At 44.6% G+C, this 26,335-nt stretch overlaps 1 protein-coding gene across 1 annotated transcript in view; it reads right to left on the minus strand.

The window, feature by feature from the left end:
- Positions 1-26,335, minus strand: part of LOC109918935 (unconventional myosin-X) — a 160,185-nt gene that overhangs the window by 30,925 nt on the left and 102,925 nt on the right. Inside the window, exons 21-27 of the mRNA XM_048599294.1 lie at positions 18,294-18,417; positions 17,760-18,003; positions 10,615-10,710; positions 9,387-9,480; positions 3,430-3,485; positions 1,827-1,969; positions 267-461 (exon numbers count right to left, since the gene is read on the minus strand). Coding sequence (XP_048455251.1) covers positions 267-461; positions 1,827-1,969; positions 3,430-3,485; positions 9,387-9,480; positions 10,615-10,710; positions 17,760-18,003; positions 18,294-18,417 — 952 coding nt within the window. The remainder of the gene's footprint in view (positions 1-266; positions 462-1,826; positions 1,970-3,429; positions 3,486-9,386; positions 9,481-10,614; positions 10,711-17,759; positions 18,004-18,293; positions 18,418-26,335) is intronic.

The following is a 26,335-nucleotide window of genomic DNA, read 5'->3' on the forward strand; positions in this document are numbered from 1 at the left end:
AGGAGTAACGCTCCTGCTCAGCGATACTCCGGGAGTAACACACCTGCACACTGGGTTCCATTTTTGCTGATGGTCGTCAGTAATATTCCTGGACACTAATATGTCGGGAGTAAGTTTCCCAAACACTGATAGTAGGAATTACACTGATATCAAAGAGTTACACTCATTGACACTGATAATATTTTAAGAGGTGTTAAGTCGTGCTAGTTAGGAGAAGATTGCAGTAATCATATTCTCTCATGTGTGCTCTCACACTCTCTCAGCACCTGTTTCTCTGAAGGTTTTATCATCAGGTTGAATGACAGAGCAGAGACTGTTCAAGACCAAGGTGCCCAGTTTGGTTGAGTTTCGTTCAGCAGATTTATAATAATCCAGTGAGTTACTATTCAGCAAAAACCAACGCTTCTTCAGTTTCAATGACGAGGTTTTCCCACTGCTCCTCATCTCTTTATGGAGCCAACCTTGAACAAGAGAACACAAGGTTCAGCACAGAGACCCAGAGCTCCCCTCCCTCCCCAGCCCACACCCAGTCCCAGAACAGATACCAAACCCCCACACTGAGAACCCTTGTCATAAGGACCCAGCAGTCAAAGAACCCCTCACAAGGAGATCCTGCCTCCACTACCTTCACCTTTTGTACCTGGCCAGGCAGCTCACCCACTGGAATATATATAAATGAGGCACTGAAAGCTGACATGCAGTGTCAAGCTATAACAAGCTATTAGGAAAGCTAACAGAATGTTTGCCTTTATTGCTGGAGGATTTGAATACACGAGTAGTGAAGTATTGCTTTAGTTGTACAGGAGCTTGGTTAGACTGCTTCTGGAGTAATGTGTGCAGTTCTGTCTCCTTATCTCTAAAAAGATGTTATCGCTATTGAGAGGGAGTGCAGCGAAGGTTCACTAAACATGTTCCTGGGGAGGCAGGACTGACCTGTGGAAGTTTGGGCAAACTGGGCCCGTATAGACAGGGTAGATGCAGGTAAGATGTTTTCTCTGGTTGGGGAGTTAATAACCAAGGGCACAATTAAGGGAGATACCATTTAAGGCCAAGATGTGGAGAATTTATTTTACTCAGTTGCGAACCTTTGGAATTCTCTACCATAGAAGGCTGTAGAAGCTCAGTATTTGAGTATGTTTAAGATAGGGACAGATAGATTTCTGACTCCAGTGGTGTCCAACATCATGGGGATGGAGCGGGTAAAAGGCAGGGAACTGTTTCTTCAACCATGATAATGTTAAATGGTGGAGCAGGCTCAATGGGCTGAATGGCCTGTTCCTACATTCTAAAATGTTGCGTTTACCCCTTATATTGATACTTTTCTGAATTGTCCAGATGAGAGCAATGCAAAAAGCTTTAACAAAATATGGCTTTTCTCAGCAATAACCAAATTCTTTAAAACCAAAATAACTGGTGTTCTTTAGGAAGATAAACCAACCATCTTTACCTGTTTTGACCTAAACCTGACTCCAAACACACAGAAATATGTTTGACTTTTAATGATCCTTCCAAAATAGCCTAAAAGCCTCTCAGTTCAAGTGTAATTAGGGATGGTCAGTAAATGCTGGTAGTGACACTCACATCTCACAATGAGCCAATCTGTACACTGTCTGCATGGGGCTGGGAGATTCTGTGACCACAAGACTCAGAGGGAACAGGAACTATGAGGATGGGACACCAAGCAAATAACAACAAACAAACTGTGTTCTACATCTGTTCCAGGCACATTTCCCCAAACATACGCACATCACCGCTAACACCCCACCCTCACCCCCAGTGTAGAACCAGCTTCCCTCCCCCAACCCCAATCCCTGAGCCTCATTTACCACGAACAATGAATTCTTGTCCCAGGTTCATGGCATCTCCCTTGGATTTCTGAAGCAGGGATATCCAGTGATGCATTTCCTCTGGACTGACGGAGTTACAGTGAATCACACGTGTCGCGAGGATAATCACAAAAGAATTTGGTCTGAAAGCAAAAAACAGATTGGAAAAACATTCACCTTCCCCACATTCCCATCCTGTCCTGGAGGTGTTGATTCTCACTGGAGAACAGGTTCCAATACTGCACAGGGTTACATACCAAGTAAAGCTCCCTCTACACTGTCCCTATCAAACACTCCCAGGGACAGGACAGTATGTGGTTCAATACAGAGTACAGCTTCCCCTACAGTGCCCCCATCAAATACTTCCAAGACAGGGACAGCATGGGGTTAGACATGAGTAAAGTTCCCTCTACACTGTCCCTATCAAACACTCCCAGGACAGGGACAGCACAGGGTTAGATACCGAGTAAAGCTCCCTCTACACTGTCCCCATCAAACACTTCCAGGACAGGGACAGCACAGGGTTAGATACCGAGTAAAGCTCCCTCTACACTGTCCCCATCAAACACTTCCAGGACAGGGACAGCATGGGGTTAGACACCTAGTAAAGCTTCCTCTACACTGTCCCCACATCAAACACTCCCAGGACAGGAACAGCACTAATGCCATGTCTCTCACTCACACCTGAAGGAGAGAGACTCTGAAAGCTTGTGTCTTCAAATAAACCTGTTGGACTACAACCTGGTGTTGTGTGATTTTTGACTTTCGACAGGGACAGCACTGGGTCAGATACAGAGGAAAGTTTCCTCTCTTCTTCTCACAGAAAGTACAGCATTCCCTACACTGTCCCTGTCAAACACTCTCAGGAAAGGAACAGCACAGGGTTAGGTCCAGAGCAAAGCCCACTCTACACTGCCCCCATCAAACATTCTCAGGAGAGGTCCAGCAGTAGAGATTCAACTACAAAGTATCTACTTGTGCCGTTCTCTGCACCTATAAATTACGTTCTTAAAAATAGTTAATATGTCAAATTCAATTTTCATTTTGGAAAACCATGTTGATGTTGATGTTGATGTTTCTTTGATTGTCTAAATGCATTGGGGACTTTGCTACATCACTGTCCAACCCTTTCCCTATGACTGATGTTAGGTTTAATTAGTTTGTAGTTCTCTATTTTCTCTCCCTCTCTCTCTCTCTTTTATTGAATATTTGCTAATTTCCCATTGGCTGGTTCCATTCTAGCCTCCAGTGAAATTGAGAAAGAGAGGAGCAGCAGTTCTGGTCTCTCAGTCCAGGCCATCAAGGACTAATATGTCAGGAAGCACTTCGTCACACAAGGGAGAGGAGGAATCTGGAATTGTCTTACTGCAGAAATCCGATGACGCTGGAGGTCAATAGATTTTTGCTTGGTAACTGGAATATGGAGAAAGGCTAGGAAACAGGGTAAAGGTACAGATCAGCCTGATCTAGATAAATCCAGGGGCTAACGTGCCTCCTCTTGTTCCTGTGTAATGGACTCAAAAGGCTGAAAGGTGTCCTCCTTGTTTGTATATCAGGCATAAGGGACTGAATGGTCTCCTGTTCCTGAGACACTCAATATTACCTGTCAGGGTTGTCAGAGGCGCACACAGACTCAATCAATCCAACATCCACAGTGCCCTGCACCAAAGAAACAGAACACAGAATCAGATTAATCACTGTCACTTGCAGGCACAGTGGCACTTATCCTACATCGACCAATCTCAGAATTCTCAATTTTGTAGCTTTCAGATCTCAGGCTTACATATCTCAGCAAACACAAGAGACAATCTAAGCAATGTCATAAGTCAAATAGGCATGACTTTTCCGAATAACCCAAAATCAAATTAACACAAGTGGGGTTAGATCCAGAGTAAAGCTCTCTCTACTCCTTTAAACTAAAAGTAAAGCTCTCTCAACACTGCCCCCACTCAAAAACTCCAGGGCAAGCAGAGCATAGGGTTAGGTACAGAGTAAAGCTGCCTCTACACTATCCCCCATCAAACACTCCCAGGACAGGGACAGCATGGGGTTAGATACAGAGTAAGGCTCCCTCTACACTGTCGCCATCAAACACTCCCAGCACAGGGACAGCACAGGGACAGCACAGGGTTAGATACGGAGTAAAGCTGCCTCTACGCTGCCCCCATCAAACAATCCCAGGATATGGATAGTATGGGGTTAGATACAGAGCAAGGTTCCCTCTCTTTTTTCAGAACAAAGAACCGTACAGCACAGGAACAGGCCATTCGGCCCACCAAGACAGTGCTGACACATGATGCCTTTCTAAACTAAAATCTTTTTGCTTCTACATGGTCCATATCCCTCTATTCCTGCCTATTCATGTATCTGTCAAGATGCCTCTTAAATACTGCTATTGTATCTGCTTCAACCACCTCCTCCAGCAGCACATTCCAGGTGCTTACCACCCTCTGTGTAAAAAACCTGCCTCTCACATACTGGTTAAACCTACCCCCTTTTTACCTTAAATCTATGTCCCCTAGTTTCTATCCTGGGAGAAAGACTCCAACTGTCCACTCTATCAATGCCTCTCATAATTTTGTAAACCTTTTTCAGGTTGCCCCTCAGTCTCTGGCATTCAAGTGAAAACTAACCAATTAAACCACTTCTGTTCCCTCTCCAAAGCCTCCACATCCCTCTGGTTGTGTGGTGACAAGAACTGTATATAATATTCCAAATGTGGCATAACTGAAGTTCTGTACAGCTGCAACATGATTTGCCAATTTTTATACTCTATGCTTCAGCTGTTGAAGGCAAACATGCTCCTTGACCATCTTATCCACTTATGTTGCTACTTTCAGGGAACTGTGCACCTCCATGCCTAGATCCCTCTGTGTGTTGATGCTAACAAGGGTACTGCCATTTACTGTATACTTTCCTCTTGCATTAGACCTTTCAAAATGCGTCACCTCACATTTATCAAGATTAACTCCATCTTTCATTTCTCTGTCCAAGTCTCCAGCCTATTTATATCCTGCTGCATCCTCTGGTAATCCTCCTCACCATCTACAGCTCCTCCAATCTTCGTGTCATCCGCAAGCTTACTCATCAGGCCACCTACATTCTCCTCCAAATCATTTACATACATTACAAACAACAGGGGTCCCAGCACTGATCCCTTCAGAATACCACTGGGCACAGATCTTCGGTCAGAAAAACACCATTCCACAACTACTCTCAGGCTCAGCCAGTTCTTTATTCATTTTACCAGCTCACCATGTGATCTCATCTTTTGTATCAGCCTGCCATGAGGGCCCTTGTCAAACGCCTTGCTAAAGTCCACATAGACAATATCCAATGGCCTGCCCTCATTCTTTGTCACTTCCTCAAAAAACTCAATCAAGTTTCTGAGACATAACCTCCCCTGGATGAAGCCATACTGCCTATTGCTAATGAGTCAATATTTTTCCAAATGTGAATAAATCCTGTCCCTAAGAATCTTCTCCAAAAATTTCCCTACTACTGACATAAGGCTCACTGGCCTGCAAATTTTCTGATTATCCCTGTTGCCTTTCTTAAAAAAAGGAACAATGTTGGATATTTTCCAGTCCTCTGGGACCTCACCTGTGACTAAAGAGGATACAACGACTTCAAAAAAGGCCCCAGCAATTTCCACTCCCTAAGCTTTTTGGGATTGTTCCCATCAGGTCCTGGGGACCTGTCTACCTTAATACTTTTCAAAACACCCAACATCTCATCCCTTTTTATAATGTCCTATAATATGAACATATCCCTCTCTAGAGTCGCCATCCACCAAGTATTCGTGAAGGACCTCACCCACTTCTTCCAGATCCAGGCATAAATTCCCTTCTTTGTTCTTGAGTGGACCTACCCTTTTCCTAGCTACCATCTTGTAGCTTATATATGTATAAAAAAAACCTTGGGATTTTTCTTAATCTTGTTTGCCAAGGTCATTTCAACATCCCTTTTAGTTCTGCTAACTCCTTGTTTACTTTCTTTCCTCAAGAGCTCTGCCTGTCTTCAGTTTCCTTAACCTTATACATGCCTCCTTTTTCTCTCTAACTAAGTTCACAATTTCTCTTGTCATCCAAGGTTCGCAAATCATGCCATCCGTATCCATCATGTATATAAGAACATGCTGGTCCTGAACTCTAATCAACTGGCCTTTAAAAGATTACCACTCGTCAAATGTGGAATTACCCTCAAACAGCTGCTCCTAATCTACATTCCTCAGTTACTGTCTAATATTGTCATAGGCAGCTTTCCCCGAGTGTAGTACTTCCACGTGAGGACTACTCTTATCCCTATCCATAAGTAACTTAAAACTTGGGGAATTACGGTCATTCTTCCCCAAATACTCCCCCTCTGAAACTTCAATCACCTGGCCGGGCTAATTGCCTAATACTAGATCTCGTATGGCCTCTTCTTTAGTTGGACTATTTACATATTGTTTTAAAATACTGTCCTGGACACACCTAACAAACTCTCCCCCAAAACAAGCCCCTAAACACTAAGGGAATCCCAGTCAATAAGGGGAAGTTAAAATCACCTACCACAACAACCCTGTTGTTTTCACATTTTTCCGTAATCTGTCCATATATCTGTTCCTCTATCACTTGCTGGCTGTGGAAGCCCTGTAGTACAATCCCATCAAAGTGACTGCACCTTTCCAACCCCGAGCTCTATCCATATGGCTTCACTGGATGAGCCCTCCAAGGTGTCCTCCCTCTGTACAGCTCTGATATTCTCCTTTATCAATAATGCAACTCTCCCACCTCTTTTACATTCCTAACTTGCCTGAAACATCTAAATTCTGGGATGTTAAGCTGCCAGACTTGTCCCTCTTTCAACCTAGTCTCTGTCATAGCTACAACATCACAGTTATATATGTTACTCAAGACTCTAAGTTCATCTGCTTTACCCATCATACTCCGCACATTGAAATAAATGCACTTCAGACCTCCGGTCCCATCATGTTTTTTTTTCTATTCATTTGTGGGATGTGGGTGTCTCTGGCTGGGCCCAGCATTTCTTGCCCGTCCCTAGTTACCCCTTGATAAGGTGGGGGGTGAGCTGCCTTCTTGAATCGCTGCAGTCCATGTGCTGTAGGTTGACCCACTTTGCCCTTAGCGAGGGAATTCCAGGATTTTGACCCAGTGACAGTGAAGAAACGGTGATATATTTCCGATATATTTCAGGATGGTGAGTGGCTTGGAGGGGAACATGAAGGTGGTGGAGTTCCCAATTGTCTGCTGCCCTTGTCCTTCTGGATGGAAGTGGTCATGGGTTTTGAAAGTGCTGTTGGAGGATCTTTGGTGAATTTCTGCAGTGCATCTTGTAGATAGTACACACTGCTGCGACTAAGCGTCGGTGGTGGAGGGAGTGAATGCTTGTGGATGTAGTGCCAATCAAGCGGGCTGCTTTGTCCTGGATGGTGTCGAGGTTCTTGAGTGTTGTTGGGGCTGCTCTCATCCAGGCAAGTGGGGAGTATTCCATCACACTCCTGACTTGTGCCTTGTAGATGGTGGACAGGCTTTGAGGAGTCAGGAGGTGAGTTACTAGCTGCAGTATTCCCAGCTTCCAGCCTGCTTTTGTAGCCACTCTGTTAATGTGGTGAGTCCAGTTGAGTTTCTGGTTAATGGTAACCCCCAGGGTGTTGATAGTGGGGGATTCAGTGATGGTAACACCATTGAATGTCAAGGGGCAGTGGTTAGATTGTCTCTCATTGGTGATGGTCATAGCCTGGCATTTGTGTGGCACGAATGTCACTTGCCACTTGTCAGCCCAAGCCTGGATATTGTCCAGATCTTGTTGCATGTGAACATGGACTGCTTCAGTATCTGAGGAGTCACGAATGGTGCTGAACATTGCAATCATCAGCGACATCCCCGCTTCTGACCTTATCATGGAGGGAAGGTCATTGATGAAGTAGCTGAAGATGGTTGGGCCTAGAACACGACCCTGAGGAGCTCCTGCAGAGATGTCCTGGAGCTGAGATGATTGACCTCCCACAACCACGACCATCTTAGAACATAGAACATAGAACATTACAGCGCAGTACAGGCCCTTCGGCCCTTGATGTTGCGCCGACCTGTGAAACCAATCTGAAGCCCATCTAACCTAACCTATTCCATTATCATCCATATGTTTCCTATGTGTCAGGTATGACTCCAACCACCAGAGCGTTTGCCCCCTGATACCCATTGATTCCAGTTTTGCTAGGGATCCTTGATGCCACACTCGGTAGAATGCAGCCTTGATATCAAGGGCTGTCACTCTCAACTCATCTCTGGAATTCGGCTCTTTTCTCCACATTTGAACCAAGGCTGTAATGAGGTCGGGAGCTGTGTGTCCCTGGCGGAAACCAAACTGGGCGTCACTGAGCAGGTTATTTCTGAGCAGGTGCTGTTTGATAGCACTGTTGATGACTCCTTCCATCACTTTACTGATGATCAAGAGGACACTGATGGGGAGGTAATTGGCCGGGTTGGATTTGTCCTGCTTTTTGTGTACAGGACATACCTGGGCAATTTTCCACATTGTCGGGTAGATACCAGTGTTGTAACTGTACTGGAACAGCTTGGCTAGGGGAGCGGCAAGTTCTGGAGCACAGGTCTTTGGTACTATTGAGGGCCGAAGGGCCTGTACTGTGCTGTAATGTTCTATGTTCTATTGTCAGGATGTTGTCAGGGCCCGTAGCCTTTGCGGTATCCAGTGATTCCAGCTGTTTCTTGATATCACATGGAGTGAATCGAATTGGCTGAAGACTCTAATGCTGGGAACTACTGGAGGAGGCCGAGATGGATCATCCACTCAGCCCTTCTGAGTGAAGATTGCTGCGAATGCTTCAGCCTTATCTTTTGCGCTGATGTGCTGGGCTCTTCCATCATTGAGGATAGGGATATTTGTGAAGCCTCCTCCTCCAGTCAGTTGTTTAATTGTCCACCACCATCCACGACTGGATGTAGCAGGACTGCAGAGCTTAGATCTGATCCATTGGTTGTGGGATCACTTGGCACTATCACTTTGTTACTATGTTGTTTGACATGCAAGTAATCCTGTTTGATGTCTTCACCAAGTTGACACCTCATCTTCAGGTATGCCTGGTGCTGCTCTGAAATGCCCTCCTGCACTCTCCATTGAACCAGTGACATCCCCCTGACTATTCCTCCTCTTAGTCTTATTAGCCACAGTCTTGAACTTTTCCTCAGTTATTTCACTTGCTGACCCTCTGCTCTGGTTCCCACCCTGCTGCCACAATAGTTTAAACCCTTCTGAGTAACACCAGCTGGAGCTGAAAGTAAAAGCTCCCACCTACACTGTTCCCATCAAACATTCCCAGGACAGGGACAGCATGGGGTTAGATACAGCATAAAGTTCGCTCAGCTCTCTTAAACTGAAAGTAAAGCCCCCTCAACATTGCCCCTTCAAACATTTCTAGAACAGTACACAGTGCTCAATACAAAGTAAAACTCCCTCTTATGTGGCTTCTCTCCATCTCTTTGATGGCTTCATTCTGTGTGTTATTGTGAGTTTGAGGTACAGTAAGCTGACACTTACCACTGCGTTCTTTGGATTTGCCTGTTCATCACGCATCTCTCGCAACTGCTGCTGTGTCGCACTGTGAACACCACTTAGTACATTGAACCAATCACTGTCCAGAAAAAACACATCAATGAACAGCATCTCATCATCACTGTGTCCCCATGTACCTTCTCCTCTCTCACCCCTGCCCCACTTCCACACCTCCTCTTTCCACCTGTCTCCTCTGCACCATCAGCCAGACAATTTTCTCTTCAAGACTCACTCAACAGGAGAGCAACAATTAGCCATTTTGGGAATTGAATCAACACATTTATGCCAATGGTGATGCAGTGGGTACTGACTCTCAGCACATTCCTCCCATTACAGTCATAAAATTCCAACATTAGCTTCCTAGGCCCTGAGCTCAGGAATTCCTTCCCGAAACCTCCCTAAACTTCTCAATATCATGTTACCTTTAAAATGGTCTTAACTTTCCTCTGAGTAATTGTTCAGTCACCTCATGTAATTCCTAGTCCCTCCTTCCATTTGACTTGTTGGAATGCTTTGTTTAGCAAGCTCCCATGAGGCACCTTCTGCTCTTTCACTACTTTCATGGAGTTATATGAATAAAAGTTGTTGCTCATTTAGATACACATGGCTGGGTTAAGGGACATGGCTATCAGGAACACAGCAGGCCAGGCAGCATCAGAGGAGCAGGAAAGCTGACATTTTGGGTCAGGACCCTTCTTTAGAAATTCTGAAGAAGGGTCCCGACCCTAAACGTCAACTTTCTTGCTCCTCTGATGCTGCCTTGCCTGCTGTGTTCCTCCAGCTCCACGCTGTGTTATCTCTGATTCCAACATCGGCAGTTCTTGCTATCTACATGGCTATCAGGTTAGAGGTCAGCTCCTCGGAATGGTTAAACCATAAGGAAATATGTAGCCAGACAGTGGACAGCTGGAGAGCACTAGCAGTGGCAGGGCAGTGGCACTCAGTGAGTACACTGATAGGCTGAATGGCTTCCTGCTGTGTTGGAACCATTGTATAATTCACTATCGCAAGGACACAGCAGGTCAAGAAGGCAGCTCACAACAACCTTTGCCAAAGCAATTAGAGACACGAAATAAATGCTGGCCCAGCCAGTAACCCCCACATTCCATCTATGCATCCCCCACTGGTTTGTCTGTCCGGAACCCCCTGGAGAGCTGTACCACATACTTTAATCTGCACCTCCCCACTGAACAACAAAAGAAAACAAGGATACCTGGCATCTTGAGGAGACTCAGCGACGATGTGATAGATTCTCTCATCTGTCACCACATCCAGAGCATTTTCCTTCTCCCCATTATCCACAATTTCTCTGCAGAGACAGTGAAACAACATAATAATACACCATCAGCTTTGAGAACAAATATAGTAGAGGGAGGAGAATCAGGACAATTTTGGAAGATCCAATTCAAGAGCGATCTATATGGTAAATGGAAAAGCCCTGGGGAAAATTGATGCACAGAGAGATCCGGGTGTTCAGGTCCATTGTACCCTGAAGGTGGCAACGCAGGTGGATAGAGTGGTCAAGAAGGCATACGGCATGCTTTCATTCATCGGACGGGGTATTGAGTACAAGAGTTGGCAGGTCATGTTACAGTTGTATAGGACTTTGGTTCGACCACATTTGGAATACTGCATACAGTTCTGGTCGCCACATTACCAAAAGGACATGGATGCTTTGGAGAGGGTGCAGAGGAGGTTCACCAGGATGTTGCCTGGTATGGAGGGCGCTAGCTATGAAGAGAGGTTGAGTAGATTAGGATTATTTACATTAGAAAGACAGAGGTTGAGGGGGGACCTGATTGAGGTCTACAAAATCATGAGAGGTGTAGACAGGGTGGATAGCAAGAAGCTTTTTCCCAGAGTTGGGGACTCAATTACTAGGGGTCACGATTTCAAGGTGAGAGGGGAAAAGTTTAAGGGAGATATGCGTGGAAAGTTCTTTACGCAGAGGGTGGTGGGTGCCTGGAACGCATTGCCAACAGAGGTGGTAGAGGCGGGCACGATAGCGTCATTTAAGATGTATCTAGACAGATACATGAATGGGCAGGGAGCAGAGGGATACAGATCCTTGGAAAATAGGCGACAGGTTTAGATAGAGGATCTGGATCGGCGCAGGCTTGGAGGGCCGAAGGGCCTGTTCCTGTGCTGTAATTTTCTTTGTTCTTTGTTCTTTGTTCTAGGACAGGAATCAGGAATGCATCATCAGACTAGGGAGATAGTTGATCCATGGCAGATAAAATCCAGTCTAGAGAGCTGTGAGGTTCAAGAAAGTGAGGAGATGCAGATTAAAGCATATGGCACAATTCTACATGGGGTTCAGAACAGAAAATTCTGCTGGGCGTGTGGGGTAACCATACACAAATTGTTGAAGGTAGTGGGACAAATCCAGAATTCTGTTTAAAACCATACAGGATCCTGTATTTAAAACAGAGTTGAAAATTAAGGCAGTTACTCGAGTACTCATAACCCTGTGGGTAAACACAAAATTCTTAAATCCCCTCCAAGACTACTGCTCCTTACCTTAAAGCTGTACCTCTTGGTTACTGAACCCTCCACTAAAGAGAAATGTTTCTCCCTATCTGGTCTGTCTATGCCCCTCAGACCTTTCTGTATCTCAATCAGGACCCCCTCAACATTCTCTGTTCTAAGGAAAACAACTCCTGCTTATCTGGTCTCTCTTCATAGTTGAATCACCCCAGCTCAAGCAACGTCCTGGTGAATCTCCTCTGCACCATCTCTAGTGCAATCACATCCTTCCAATAGTGCAGTGACATGAGGAGGCGACAGGTTAGTTGTATTATCGATGAACTGTTAATCCAGTCACTCAGGTACTGGTTCCTGGGTTCGAATCCCCCAGGAACAGATAGTGGAATTTGAATTCAATAAAAATTGGGAATTAACAGCGAAATGATGACCATGCTGATTGTTGGGAAAAACCCATCTGGTTCAATAATGTCCTTTAGGGAAGGAAACTGCCATCCCTACCTGGTGTGGCCTACACATGACTCCAGACCCACAGCAATGTGGTTGACTCTTAACATGCCCTCTGGGCAATTAGGGATGGGTAATAAATGTTCATTGTCCTGTGAATGAATTTTTTAAAAAACTGCACAGTACACCAGCTAACTAATTTTATATACAGCTTCATCATAACCTCCTTGCTCTTGTATTCAATGCCTTGACTATTCCAGGCAAGTATTCCATTTGCCTTCTTAACCACCCTATCCTCCTGCCTTCAAGGTGGTCCTACCATTCAATATGTTGTCCCCTACCTTGTTCGTCCTCCCAAAAAGCATTACCTCATACTTTTCAGGGTTAAATTCCATTTGCCATTTTGTTCAGCCTGTCTGATCAGCCTGTCTCAATCATTCAGCAGTCTAAGATTTTCCTGCTCACTATTTACCACACCACCAATCTTCGCATCATGTGCAAACATACTGAGTACTCTCATGTCTCGATCATTAACGTACAGAACAAACAGCAAAGGGCCCAAAAACTGAGCCCTGCAGAATTCAGGATTACAGGGAAAATGCAAGAAAGTTTCCTCCGATGTGAGGAATGTCAGATCAGCCATGATCCTATTGAATGGCAAATCAAGTTCGAGGGGCTAAAAAGCCGAGTCCTGTTCCTATTTCTTATGGAACCACACTGGTCACAGGCTTCCAGTCACAAAAACGTGGACCATTTGCTTCCTGTCACTAAGCCAATTTTAGATCTAATTTGCCAAACTGTCCTGGATCCCATGGGCTCTTAGCTTCTTGGAGTCTTCCATGAGAGACCTTGTCAATATCCTTATTGAAGTCCATGTAGACTATGTCCATTGCACTACCCTCAATTACACTTAGTCACCTCCTCAAAAAAATTCAATCAAACCTGTCAGACATGATCTCTGCTGTCTATCCTTGATTAATCCTGGCCTCTCCAAGTGGAAATTAATTCTGGCCCTATGAATTGTTTTCAATAGTTTTCTGATGGCAGATATTAGACTCACTGGCCTATATTTCCTGGTTTATCCCTCCTACACTTCTTGAATAACGGTATCACAATATTTATCCTCCATACCTCTGCACCCCTTCTGTGGCCAGAGAGGAATTCAAAATTATTTCAGGCTCTTGCAAAATCATTCCTAGCCTGGGATACATCTCATCTGGGCCTGGGGTTTTATCCATTTTCAAGCCTGGCACCTCCTCCCTCTCAATGCCAGTTTGTTCAAGGATATAATAATTCCCAGCCCTGATTTCTAGACCTAATTTGTCCTTCTCTGTTGTGACTACAGATCTTCTAGCTGCACACACTGTATGCCACTTTGATCCATAACACCATAAGACATAGGAGCAGAAATTAAGCCATTCGGTCCATTGATTGTGCTTTGGCATTCAATCATGGCTGATAAGTTTCTCAACCCCATTCTCCCGTTTTGGATCCCCTTAACAGTCAAGAACCTATCTCTGTCTTAAATATACACAATGATTTGGCCTCCTCAACCTTCTGTAGCAATGAATTCCAATAGATTAAGACATTTCTCCTCATCTCAATTCTAAAGGATCTTCCCTTTACTCTAAGGCTGTGCCCTCGAGTTCCTGTCTCTCCTACCAATGGAAACATCTTCCCAATGTCCACTCTGTCCAGACCATTCAGTACTCTGTAAGTTTCAATTAGATCACTCCTCATCCTTCTAAACTCCATTGAGTATAGACCCAGAGTCCTCAAACGTTCCTCTTATGTTAAGCTTTTCATTCCTGGGACCATTCTCATGAACCTCCTCTGAATCCGCTCCAGGGTCAGTACATCTTTCCTGAGGAATGGAGCCCAAAACTGCACAAAATATTCAAAATGTAGTCTGACCAGACTCTTATAAAGCCTCAGAAGTACATTCCTGCTTTTATATTCTAGTCTTCTCGAAACAAATGCCAACGTTGTATTTGCCTTCCTAACTACCAACTTAACCTGCAAGTTTACCTTCAGAGAATCCTAGACTAGAACTCCCAAGTCCCTTTGCACTTCAGATTTCTGAATTTTCTCCCCATTAGAAAATAATCTATGCCTCTATTCTTCCTACCAAAGTGCATGACCTCACACCTTCCCACGATCTCTAACAGACCCTACTCTTTCCCTGGAACAAAAACAGAAGTTGCTGGAAAAGATAAGTAGGTCTGGCAGCACCTTGAAGAAAACATCAGAGTTAACATTTTTGGTCCAGTGACTCTTCCTCGTTCCCTGGTTATTCTCATGCCCTTTATACTTATACAACGCCTTTGGATTTTCCTTAATGTTATCTGCCAGTGTTCTTTCATATCCGCTCTTTGCTCGACTATTCTATTCTTATAATTACAAAGAACAAAGAACACTACAGCACAGGCACAGGCCCTTCGGCCCTCCAAGCCTGCGCTGACACATTTTGCCCCTCCATACTAAAACTGTCTTCATTTACAGGATCCGTATCCCTCTATTCCTTTCCTATTCATGTATTTGTCCAGATGTTTCTTGAATGTTGCTATTGTGTCTGCTTCCACCACCACCTCTGGCAGCGGGTTCCAGACACACACTACCCTTTGTGTGAAAAACATGCCTCGCACATCTCTTTTAAACTCCACACCCTCACACCTTGAACCTTTGTCCCCAAGTAACTGACCCCTCCATCCTGGGAAAAAGCTTCATACTTTCCACTGTATCCAAGCCATTCACAATCTTATAAACTTCTATCAGGTTATGCCTCAACTTCCTGCATTCCAATGAAAACAAACTCAGTCTATCCAACCTTTTTCACAGCTAAATTTCCCTCATACCAGGAAACATCCTGGTAAACCTTTTCTGTACCTCTCCAAAGCATCCACATCCTTCTGGTAGTGTGGTGACGAGAATTGTACACAATATTCCAAGTGAGGCCGAACTAAAGTTTTAGAAAGCTGCAGCATAACTTGCCTATCCCTATACTCAATGCCCCTTCGAATGAAGGCAAGCATGCCATATGCCATTTTTACTGCTTTATCTACTTGCACTGTTACAGTGGAAACTATATAGTGAATGGCAAAACCCTTAGCAGTATTGCTATGTAGAGGAATCATAGAATCTGCATATGCATGGCTGCATGGTGGCTCAGTGGTTAGCACTGCTGCCTCACAGTGCCAGGGACCCAGGTTCGATTCCAACCTCGGGCAGCTGTATGGAGTTTGCTCATTCTCCCCGTGTCTGCATGAGTTTCCTCAGGGTGCTCTAGTTTCCTCCCTCTGTCCAAAGATGTGCAGGCTAGGTGAATTGGCTGTGCTAAATTGCCCATAGTGTAGATTAGGTGGATGGGATGCTCTGAAGGTTGGTGTGGACACGTTGGGCCAAAGGGCCTGTTTGCACACTGTAGGGATTCTGTGATCCCTCTACATAGCAATACTCCTAAGGGTTCTGCCATTCACTGTATAATTTCCACCTGTACTTGACCTTTCAAAATGCATCACCTCACATTGTCCAGATTAAACTCCATTGGTCATTTTTCTGCCCATACCTCCAACTGATCTACGTCCTGCCGTATCCTCTGACAATCCTTCTCACTATCCACAACTCCACTAATCTTTGTATCGTTTACAATATCACTAATTAGACCAGATACGTTTTCCTCCCAATCATTTACGTAGAACATATACAGCAGAGGTCCCAGCACTGATCCCTGTGGAACACCGTTAGTTACAGCCCTCCATTCTGAAAAGCATCCTTCCACCGCTACCCTCTGTCTCCTATGACTAAGCCAGTTCTGTGTCCATCTTGCCAGCTCACCCCTGATGCCATGTGACTTCACCTTTTGTACCAGTCTGCCATGACAGACCTTGTCAAAGGTTTTACTTAAGTCCATGTAGACAACATCGACCACTTTTCCCTCATCAATCATCTTTGTCATCTCCTCGAAACACTCGATCAAGTTAGTGAGGCATGATTTCTCCCGCACAAAGCCATGCTGTCTATCACTAATAAATCCATTTGCTTCTAAACGCATACACCTTCTTGTCCGGGAGAATCACTTCCAACAATTTCCCTACCACCAATGTGAGACTCACAGGCCTGTAATTTCCAGGATTATCCCTGCTACCCTTCTTAAACAATGAGACAACATTGGCTATTCTCCAGTCCTCTGGGACCTCATCTGTGGCCAAAGAGGATACAAAGATATCTGTCAATGCTCCCGCATTTTGCTTTCTTGCCTCCCTCAATATTCTGGGATAGATCCCAGCAGGACCCAGGGACTTATCTACCTTAATACTTTTTAAGACACACAACACTTCTTCCTTTTTAATAGCAACTTGGCTTAGAAACTCGACACTTCCTTCCTTGAGATCATCCTCCATCAATTCCTTCTCCTTGGTGAAAACTGACACAAAGTAATCATTTAGGACCTCACCTACCTGTTCTGTCTCCACACATAGTTCCCATCCTCCTAGACCTGACGTATACTTCCTTTTTCTTACCGATCAAGGTCATAACATCATTCACATAATTTGCTATCCTTCATTGTTGCAGGAATGTGCCGTTCCTGAACTCTTATCAACTGTCATTTGAAATACTCCCACATGTCCGATGTGAATTTACCCTCAAACAGCCACCTCCAATCAAAATCCTCCAGTTCCTGCCTTATATTGTTGTAGCTTGCTTTCCCCCAGTTTAATACCTTCACCCGAGGACTGCTGTTATCTCTATCCATGAGTATCTTAAAACTCACAGCATTATGGCTATTTCTCCCGAAATGCTCCCCCATTGAAATTTCACTCACTTGGCTGGGCTCATTCTCCAAACCAGGTCCAGTTTAACCCCTTCCCTGGTTGGACTGTTCACATGTTGAGTCAAGAAACGCTTCTGAATGGTCCCTACAAACACTGTCCCATTCAAGCTCCCACTACTTTGTCAGCCCCAGTCAATAAAGGGGAATTTAAAACCACCCACCACAACAACCCTGCTGTTTTTACATCTCTCCTAATTCTCTCCTAATTTATTTTTACGTTACACCCTGTATTTTCTATACTCCTCAAGGGCACCTGTGTTTTGAGTCTTCAGTATTGACAATAAGCCTTGCTTTTTTTTCTTATCCAAGCTTGTACTTCCCTTGACATCCAGACATCGCTGCACCTATTGGTCCCAGACATCTCCTCTATGGGATCATGTTGGCCTTACACTCATGATTTCCCTTTTGAATGCTCCCACTGCTCTGATGTGCATATTCCTACAACTGGCTGCTCCCAGTCCACTTTGGTCATGTCCTGTGTTATTTTATGAAAATGGGCCCTCAATTACAATCAGTGTTGGTGGTTGGTCAGGGGGAGTGGGGAGGGCAGGGTCTTCATGCCATAGGGCAGCTGACTGAACAGGTAGCCGTTTCACCTTGCCCCTCGGATATCGATCGTCCCTTTCAGCTTCTCTTCGCTGTCATTTTCGAAATACATGAGCCGGGTTTCTCGCAGCACAAACCAGCGGCGTTTCCAGTTCCTGCGAGACAGCGTGGACATTCCACCACCTTTTTTGTACAGCCAGCCTGACTTCAGGGCCTCCTGCTTGGCACGGAACCACATGAAGGTCTCATCCTTTAGAACACACCAGCGCCGTTTCCATGGGATCATCAGGCCTCCTGAACAAGTCAAAGGTCAAAGGTCAGACAAGGACAATGGGAATAAAGGGCAAAGGGTAATCCCCAACAACCGCCGTAACCTTTCCCCTCATAGCCCTGTGGGACAGGGCCCTTCCTACAACACATGTACCTGTGGAACTGGGCCTACCCCGTATTGCCCTCTGGGACCAGGTCCTTCACCCCAGTGCCCAAAGGGATTGGAGCCTTCCCCCAGTGCCTGTAAGACTGAGTCCTACCCCCGGTGTTACAGACTCTCTGCTCCCAGTACCGTGATCCAGACAACAGCTCACCTTTCATGTATAGGTAACCATGGAAGTACGGGGCCCTGGACCCACTGGTAATGGGCACTCGACAAGTGTTGAACTCTTCGTCAGTATCTGCTCGAAGGTCAAGCTCCTCCTCACTGTCCATAAACTGGCCAGAAAGAGAGAGAATGAGTGATCCCAGAAGCTCCACATACAATGTTATAACAACATAAGGACTAGGAGCAGGAGTAAGCAATTCAGCCCTTCAAGCCTGCTCCACCATTTAATATGATCATAGCTGATCTCATCTCAGCCTCAACTCCACTTTCCTGCCCGCATAACCCTTCCCACAATCCTTCAACCCATTATTCATTCAAAAATGGTCTATCTCCTTCTTAAACCTACTCAGTCTCCCAGTGTCTACTGCACTCTACGGTCGTGAATTCCACAGATTTACAACCCTTTCAGAGAAGTGATTCTGCCTCATAGAGCCATATATTATGGAAACAGACCGTTTAGTCCAACTTGTCCACACCACCCAAACATCCCAATCTAACTTACTCCCATTTGCCAGCATTTGTCCCATATCCCTCTAAACCCTTCCTATTCATGTACCCATCCAGATGCCTTTTAAATGTTGTAATCGTACCAGTCTCCACCACTTCCTCTGGCAGCTCATTCCATACACGCACCACCCTCTGCGTGAAAACATTACCAATCAGGTTCCTTTTTAGATCTTTTCTGTCTCACCTTAAACATACACCTTCCAGTTCTGGTCTCCCCCACCCTAGGAAAAAGACCTTGGCTATTCACCCTATCCCTGCCCCTCATGATTTTATAAACCTCTATAAGGTCACCCCTCAGCCTCTGACACTCCAGGGAAAATAGCCCCAGCCTATTCAGTCTCTCCCTATAACTCAAACTCTCCAGTCCTGGCAACATCCTTGTAAATCTTTTCTGCACCTTCAAGTTTAGCATCCTTCCTACAGAAGGGTGATCAGAAGTGTATGCAGTAGTCTAAAAATGGCCCCACCAATATTCCATACAGCCACAACATGACATTCCAACACCTATACTAAATGTTTTGACCAATGAGGGCAAGTGTTCCAAACACCTTCTTCATCACCTGTCTACCCGAGACTCCACTTTCAAGGACCAATGCACCTGCACTCTCAGGTCTCTTTGTTTGGCGACACTCACCAGGGCCCTACCATTAACTACATAAGTCCTGCCCTAGTTGGCTTTTCCAAAATTCAACGCTTCACATTTATCTAAATTAAATTCCACCTGTCACTCTAAGATAATCTTCTTCACTGTCCACTACACCACTAATTTTGGTGTCATCTGAAAACTTACTAACCAAAGCTCGTATGTTCATGTCCAAGTCATTTATATAAATGACAAAAAGCAGTGGACCCAGCATTGATCCCTGTGGCACACCGCTGGTCACAGGCCTCCAGTCTGAAAAGCAACCCTCTACCACCACCCTCTGACTTCTACCTTTGAGCCGATTTTGTATCCAATTGGCTCGTTCCCTCTGAATCTCATGTGCTCTAACCTTATTAACTAGTCTACCAAGTGGAATCTTGTTGAATGCTTTGATGAAGTCCATATGGGCCATGTCTACCGCTCTGCCTTCAATCTTCTTTGACCCTTCTTCAAAGCACTCAATCAAATTAGTCAGACATGATTTCCCATGTACAAAGCACGTTGACTATTCCTAATCAGTCCTTGCCTTTCCAAACGTATGTAAATCGTGTCCCTCAGAACTCTAACTCACCGACCACTGATGTCGGGCTCACCGGTCTAACAGTTCCCTGGCTTTTCCTTACAGCCTTTCTTAAATAATGGCACCATGTTAGCCAACCTCCAGTCTTCACCCATGGTACCTCACCCATGGCTACTGATGATACAAATATCTCAACAAGGGGACCAGCAACCTCTTTCCTAGCTTTTCCCAATGTTCTGGGAAACATTTGATCAGGTCCTGGGGATTTATCTACTTTTATACATTTTAGACCTCCATCACCTCTTCTTCTGTAATGTGAGCTCTTTTCAAAACATCACTATTCATTTCCCCAAGTACCCTAGCTTCTATGTCCTTCTCCACAGTAAGTATTTGTTTAGGATCTCACCCATCTCCTGTGGTTCCACAAATAGATAGTCAGGTTGATCTTTAAGGTTAGTTACACTTTTGCCACTGTTTATATCTGCTACCCCTTATCCTGAAACTATGACCCCTCGTTTTAGATCTAGGTGTCATTTGATAGTGAGGAGAATGGTCTCAGGCTACAGTCTGATATTGATCAGACTGGGCAGATTGGGCAGAGCAATGGCAGATGGAATTTAATCCCAATAAGTGTGAGATCTAATGAGGGAAGGGCTTACACAATGAATGGTAGGTGCCTAGGGAGTACTGAGGAACAAAGGGAACTTGGTGAAAAAGTCCATAGATCCCTGAAGGTAGACACACTGGTGAAGAAGGTATATCATATGCTTGCCTTCATTAGCTGGGGCATAGAATCCCTGCAGTGTGGAAACAGCCCTTCAGCCCAACAAGTCCACACCAAACCTCAGAGCATCCCACCCAGACCCATCCCCCTATAACCCACCAAATCTACACACCCCTGAACACTACAGGCAATCTAGCATGGCCAATCCACCTAGCCTGCACATCTTTGGACTGTGGGAGGAAACTGGAGCACCCGGAGGAAACCCACGCAGACACGGGGAGAATGAGCAAACTCCACACAGACAGTCACCCGACGCAGGAATCAAACCCAGGTCCCTGGCGCTGTGAGGCAGCAGTGCTAACCACTGAGCCACTGTGCCACACAATTGAATATAGGAGCAAAGAAGTCTTTTTACAACTTTATAAACATTACTTGGGCTACAGATGAAATATTGTGTGCAGTTCTGGTTGTCACACTATCAGAAGAATGTGACTGCACTGGAGGGGGATTACAGAGGAGATTCACCAGGATGTTGCCTGGGATTGAAAGTCTCAGTTATAAAGAGAGACTGGATAGACTGGCTTTGTTTTCCCTGGAACAGAGAAGGCTGAGGGGGAATCTAATTGAGGGATAAAAAATTATGATAGGCACACACAGGGTCGATTGTGAGAATCTTTTCCCCGTGGCAAATGTGTCTGAGACCAGGGGGCATAAATTTAAGATGAGGAGCAAGTGGCTTAGGGGGGATCTGAGGAAACATTTTTTCACCCAGAGGGTGGTAGAAATATGGAATATGCTGCTTGAGAGGATGGTGGAGGCAACATTTAACAAGCTTCTGGATGAACACTTGAAATGCCAGGATATAATAGGCCAAATGGAAGTAAATGGGATTTGTTCTGAGGAAGGGTCACTCAACCCGAAATGTTAACTCCGATTTCTCTCCACAGATGCTGCCAGACCTGCTGAGCTTTTCCAGCAATTTCTGTTCTTGTTTCTGATTTACAGCATCTGCAGTTCTTTCAGTTTTTAAATGGGATTAATGTTGTTTTGGTGTTTGTTGGACACCAGTGGCCCAACCTTTTGTGCAGCACCTTATCACATGCCTTCCGGAAGTGCAGATACACTACATTTACAGGATCCCCATTATCCACATTGCTTGCTATTTCTTTGACGAAGTCTTGTAAATTAGTTAAACACAATTTACCTTTCATAAAATCATGCTAACTCTAATGGATTGTATTTTTAACTTTCCAAATGTCCCATTACTACTTTCTTAACAAAGTTGCTGGAAAAGTTCAGCAGGTCTGACAGCATCTATGAAGGAAAAAACAGAGAGTTAACGTTTCGGGTCCTGTGACCCTTCCTCAGAAAGCAAGGGTCACAGGACCTGAAACGTTAACTCTGTTTTTTCCTTCACAGATTCTGTCAGACCTGTTGAAATTTTCCAGCAACTTTGTTTTTGTTCCTGATTTACAGCATCCACAGTTCTTTTGGTTTTTACTACTTTCTTAACGATGGATTCCAACAACCTTAACATGTGTCATTCGGAATTAAGTAGCCTACAATTTCCTACTTTCTGCTTCCCTCTCTTTTTGAATAAAGGAGTTATATTGGCATTTTCCCAAACCACTGGAATGTTTTCTGCATCCAGGGAATTTTGAAATATTATATCCAGTGGATCCACTGTCTCTGCTGCCACTTCCTTTAAGACCCTGGGATGTAGGCCATCAGGCTCTGGAGACTGAACTGTCTTTAATGCCAAAAGTTTCCTCAATGTATTTCTCTAGTGATGATCACCATTGTAAATTCCTCCCTTTCTATAAACTCTGCATTACCTGTTACTATTGGGATTGTACTAGTCCACCACGAAAACTGAGACAAAGTATTGATTTAGTGCCTCTACCGTTTCAGTTCCCCACTATTAACTCCCAATCTCATCCTCTGAGGAGAAAACATTCATCTTGGCTTCTCTCTTCCTTTTTATATATTTATGGAAGCTTTTGTTATCCATGATGCCAGAATACCCTGCATTGTGCAATCCAAGAAACTCCTCTGAACAGTTTGATCCCAGAAACTGTTTGCCCTCCCTACAACCTCAGAGTTTAGTAATGGGAAGGACAGTGGGGACGGAACACCTGCTGACACTCTGAGGGTGAGAGCTCACAGCACAATTGCCATTGTATAATATGGTGCCAGTCACTAAATTGTGAACATTTATATCGGCAAAAGTTCTCAGAGTTGCAGTTTTAAGATTTTGATATGTTTTGAGATAGTAATGTTTATTCAGCAGTTCCCAATTCGATAAGGGTTATCAAATATTTAATAAAAATTGTCCTTCAATTTAACTCTAATGTAGAAGCTTCCTTGTTGATGCTCACTTTGTGCTCTGCACACGAGGGTGTATCAATATGCAATGACGCTTATCTGCTAACCTGCCCTACGGTAAAGTCAAAGAAGAGAATACCATTTGCAACATCTTGATTAGAAACAGAGTTGCATGAATTTTATGTTGCAGCATTTCCTAATTGTGCTGGTGTTTTCTCCCTGATGCCTGCTTCACATTTCGAACCAGAATTGGAGTTTCTATGATTGTCAGCATTGAAATATAATGTCCAAGGATCCAATCATTGGTGTAGAACATCGCTAAAACCATGCATTTAAAAAAAAAATCACAGAAAGTGGCCATTCAACCTTTCTAGCTTGTGCCAGCTCTTGGAAAGATCTGTACAATTATTTCTCACACACCTTTGCTCTTCCCTCAATTCCTCTGTGAAAGTTCCTATTGAATTTGCTTCCACCAGTGGTAGACACCACTGTGCCCCACCTCCCCACAACCCCATCCCAACCCACCACCTTCAATACCCCACCACCACCACCACCTGGTTCTTTTGACAAATAGCTTCACTCTGTGTCGACTGGTCCCAGTACTCCAGTCACTAGAAACATACTGCATTTACAACCAAACATTGGGAAGACTGAAGCCAGTGTCTTAGGTGTCCACTTTCAAACCCATCCCTCTGCCTGATAGAACCAGACTGCTCAAACATAGGTAACATTCTACACTCTGAGAACAATTTTTGTCCTTACATCCTCATAGATGTTCCATCACTAAGACCCATCTCTTTCTACCTCTACAACATCAACCAGCTCTACCCCCCCCGCCTCAGCTCATCTGCTGCTGAAACCCTCATGCAAGCCTTTTCTCCCTCAAGACTCAACTATTCCAATGTGCTCCCAGCTGCTCTCCTGCATTCTACCCCCCAGAAACTTGATGTCATCAAAACCTGGTAAAGCAACGACATGAGTTAAAAGTTTTCAGCTTTGTTTACAAATTCCTCCGTGGCCTCACCCCTCCCTATTTTTTTAAACCCCTTTTGCCCTATAAGCTTCCGATATCTCAGTGCTTCCCTGATTCTGGTTCTGTAACTCTTCCTGATAGTAATCACTTTGTCATTAGCTGCATGGACCTAAGTTATGGAATTCTCTTCCTGACCCTCTCCACCTCCCTTTCCTAATCAGTTCAGAGTAAACCACTCGGTCAGAATGAGGGAGACTTCACCACAATGAGACTGAGACAGAGTGAGTATCCTTGAATTTGGGTCAAACTGAGAAACGAGCAGGAAAATCATTTGCAAGTTTAATTTAACCAGATTGATTGATGGGATGGTAGGACTGACATATGAAGAGAAACAGTATCAGTTATGACTATATTCACTGGAGTTTATAAGAATGACGGGGTGGGGGGAATCATATAAAATTCTTAACAGAAGTAAACAGGGTAAATGCAGGAAGAATGTTCCTGATGACTGGGGAGTCCAGAACCAGGGATCATACCTTAAGGCTTAGGACTGAGATGAGGAAAAACGTCTTCATGCAGACAGTAGCGAGCCTGTGGCATTCTCTGCCATTGAAAGCCATTGTGGTCAAAACATTGAATGTTTTCAAGATGGAGTTAGATATAATTCTTAGGGCCAAAGGCTGCAAAGAGTCATAGAGTAATGCAACATGGAAACAGGCCCTTCGGCCCAAACTGGTCCATGCTGACTATGGTGCCCACTCAGCTAGTTCCAATTGCCCACATTTGGTCCATATCCCTTCCAAATTCTTCCCACCCATGTACCTATCCAAATGCTTTTTTAATGTTGCTATCCTGTGTGAAGAAATTTCCTCTCAGGTCCATCTTAAATCTTCCCCCTCTCAACTTAAACCTATGCCCTCTCGTTTTCTATTCCCCATCCCTAGGAAAAAGACTACATACATTCATCCTATCTATCTATCTATCCTATCCCTCATGATTTTATACACTTCAATAAGGTCACCCCTCTATTTCTTGGAACGTAGGAGATTAAGTCCTATCCCGGCCAACCTCTCCCTATAACTCAGGCCTACTAGTCCTGGCAACACTCTCGTAAATCTTCTTTGCACATTTTTCCAGTTTAACTATCTCTTTCCTACAACAGGGTGACCAAAACTGTACACAATATTCCAAGTGCGGCCTCACCATCAACTTATACAACTGTAACATAACGTCCCAACTTCTATACTCAATGCCTTGACCAATGAAGGCCAGTATGCTAAATGCCTTATTCACCACCCTGTCTACCTGTGAGGCCGCTTTCAACAAACTATGTACTTGTACTCGTAGGTCCCTTTGTTCCACAACACTCCTCAGGACCTTATCATTTACTATACAAGTCCTACCTTGGTTTGACTTTCCAAAATGCAACACCTCACACTTATCTGTATTGAATTGCATTTGCCAATCCTCAGCCCACTTCCCCATCTGATCAAGATCCCTCTGTAATCTTTGATAATCTTCTTTGCTATCAACAATATTTCCTTGTTTTGTATCATCCGCAAACTTATTAATCATGCCTTGTACATTCAAATCCAGATCATTTATGTAAATAATAAATAACAAAGGCCTCAGCACCAACCCTTGTGGCAGACCACTAGTCACAGGCCTCCAGTTTGAGAAACAACCTTCAACCATCACCCTCTGCTTCCTACCATCGAGCCAGTTTTGTATCCAATTAGCTAGCTCTCCCTCGATCCCATGCGATCTAACCTTCATGACTAGCCTGTCATGTGGGACCTTGTCATATAGACAACATCCACTGCCCGACCCTCATCTATCCTTTTGGCTACCTCTTCAAAAAACTCTAAAAGATTTGTCAGACATGACTTCCCGTGCATAAATCCATGCTGACTATCCCTAATCAGACCTTGGTTTTCCAAATGCTGGTTGATCCTGTCCCTCAGTATCCTCTCCAATAACTTGCCTACCACTGATCTCAGGCTCACTGGCCTGTAGGTCCCTGGCTTGTCTTTGCTACATTTCTTAAACAATGGAACAATGTTAGCCACCTTCCAGTCTTCCGGAACTTCACCAGCGGCTAAAGGACTCAGGGAAAAAGCAGGATGTTTAGGAAAGACAGACAAGAAAGAAAAGGAGGCGGACTTGTTCTGATAATAAGGGATGGGATCAGTATATTCAAAAGGGAGGATTTCAGTGGCCTGGTCAGGTGTGGTCAGCACTGCCCCCAGTGGCCTGGTCAGGTGTGGTCAGCACTGCCCCCAGTGGCCCGGTCAGGTGTGGTCAGCACTGCCCCCAGTGGCTTGGTCAGGTGTGGT

This window comes from Rhincodon typus, chromosome 7 (assembly GCF_021869965.1).
Source record: "Rhincodon typus isolate 14 chromosome 7, sRhiTyp1.1, whole genome shotgun sequence".
In the NCBI taxonomy this organism is placed as follows: Eukaryota; Metazoa; Chordata; class Chondrichthyes; order Orectolobiformes; family Rhincodontidae; genus Rhincodon; species Rhincodon typus.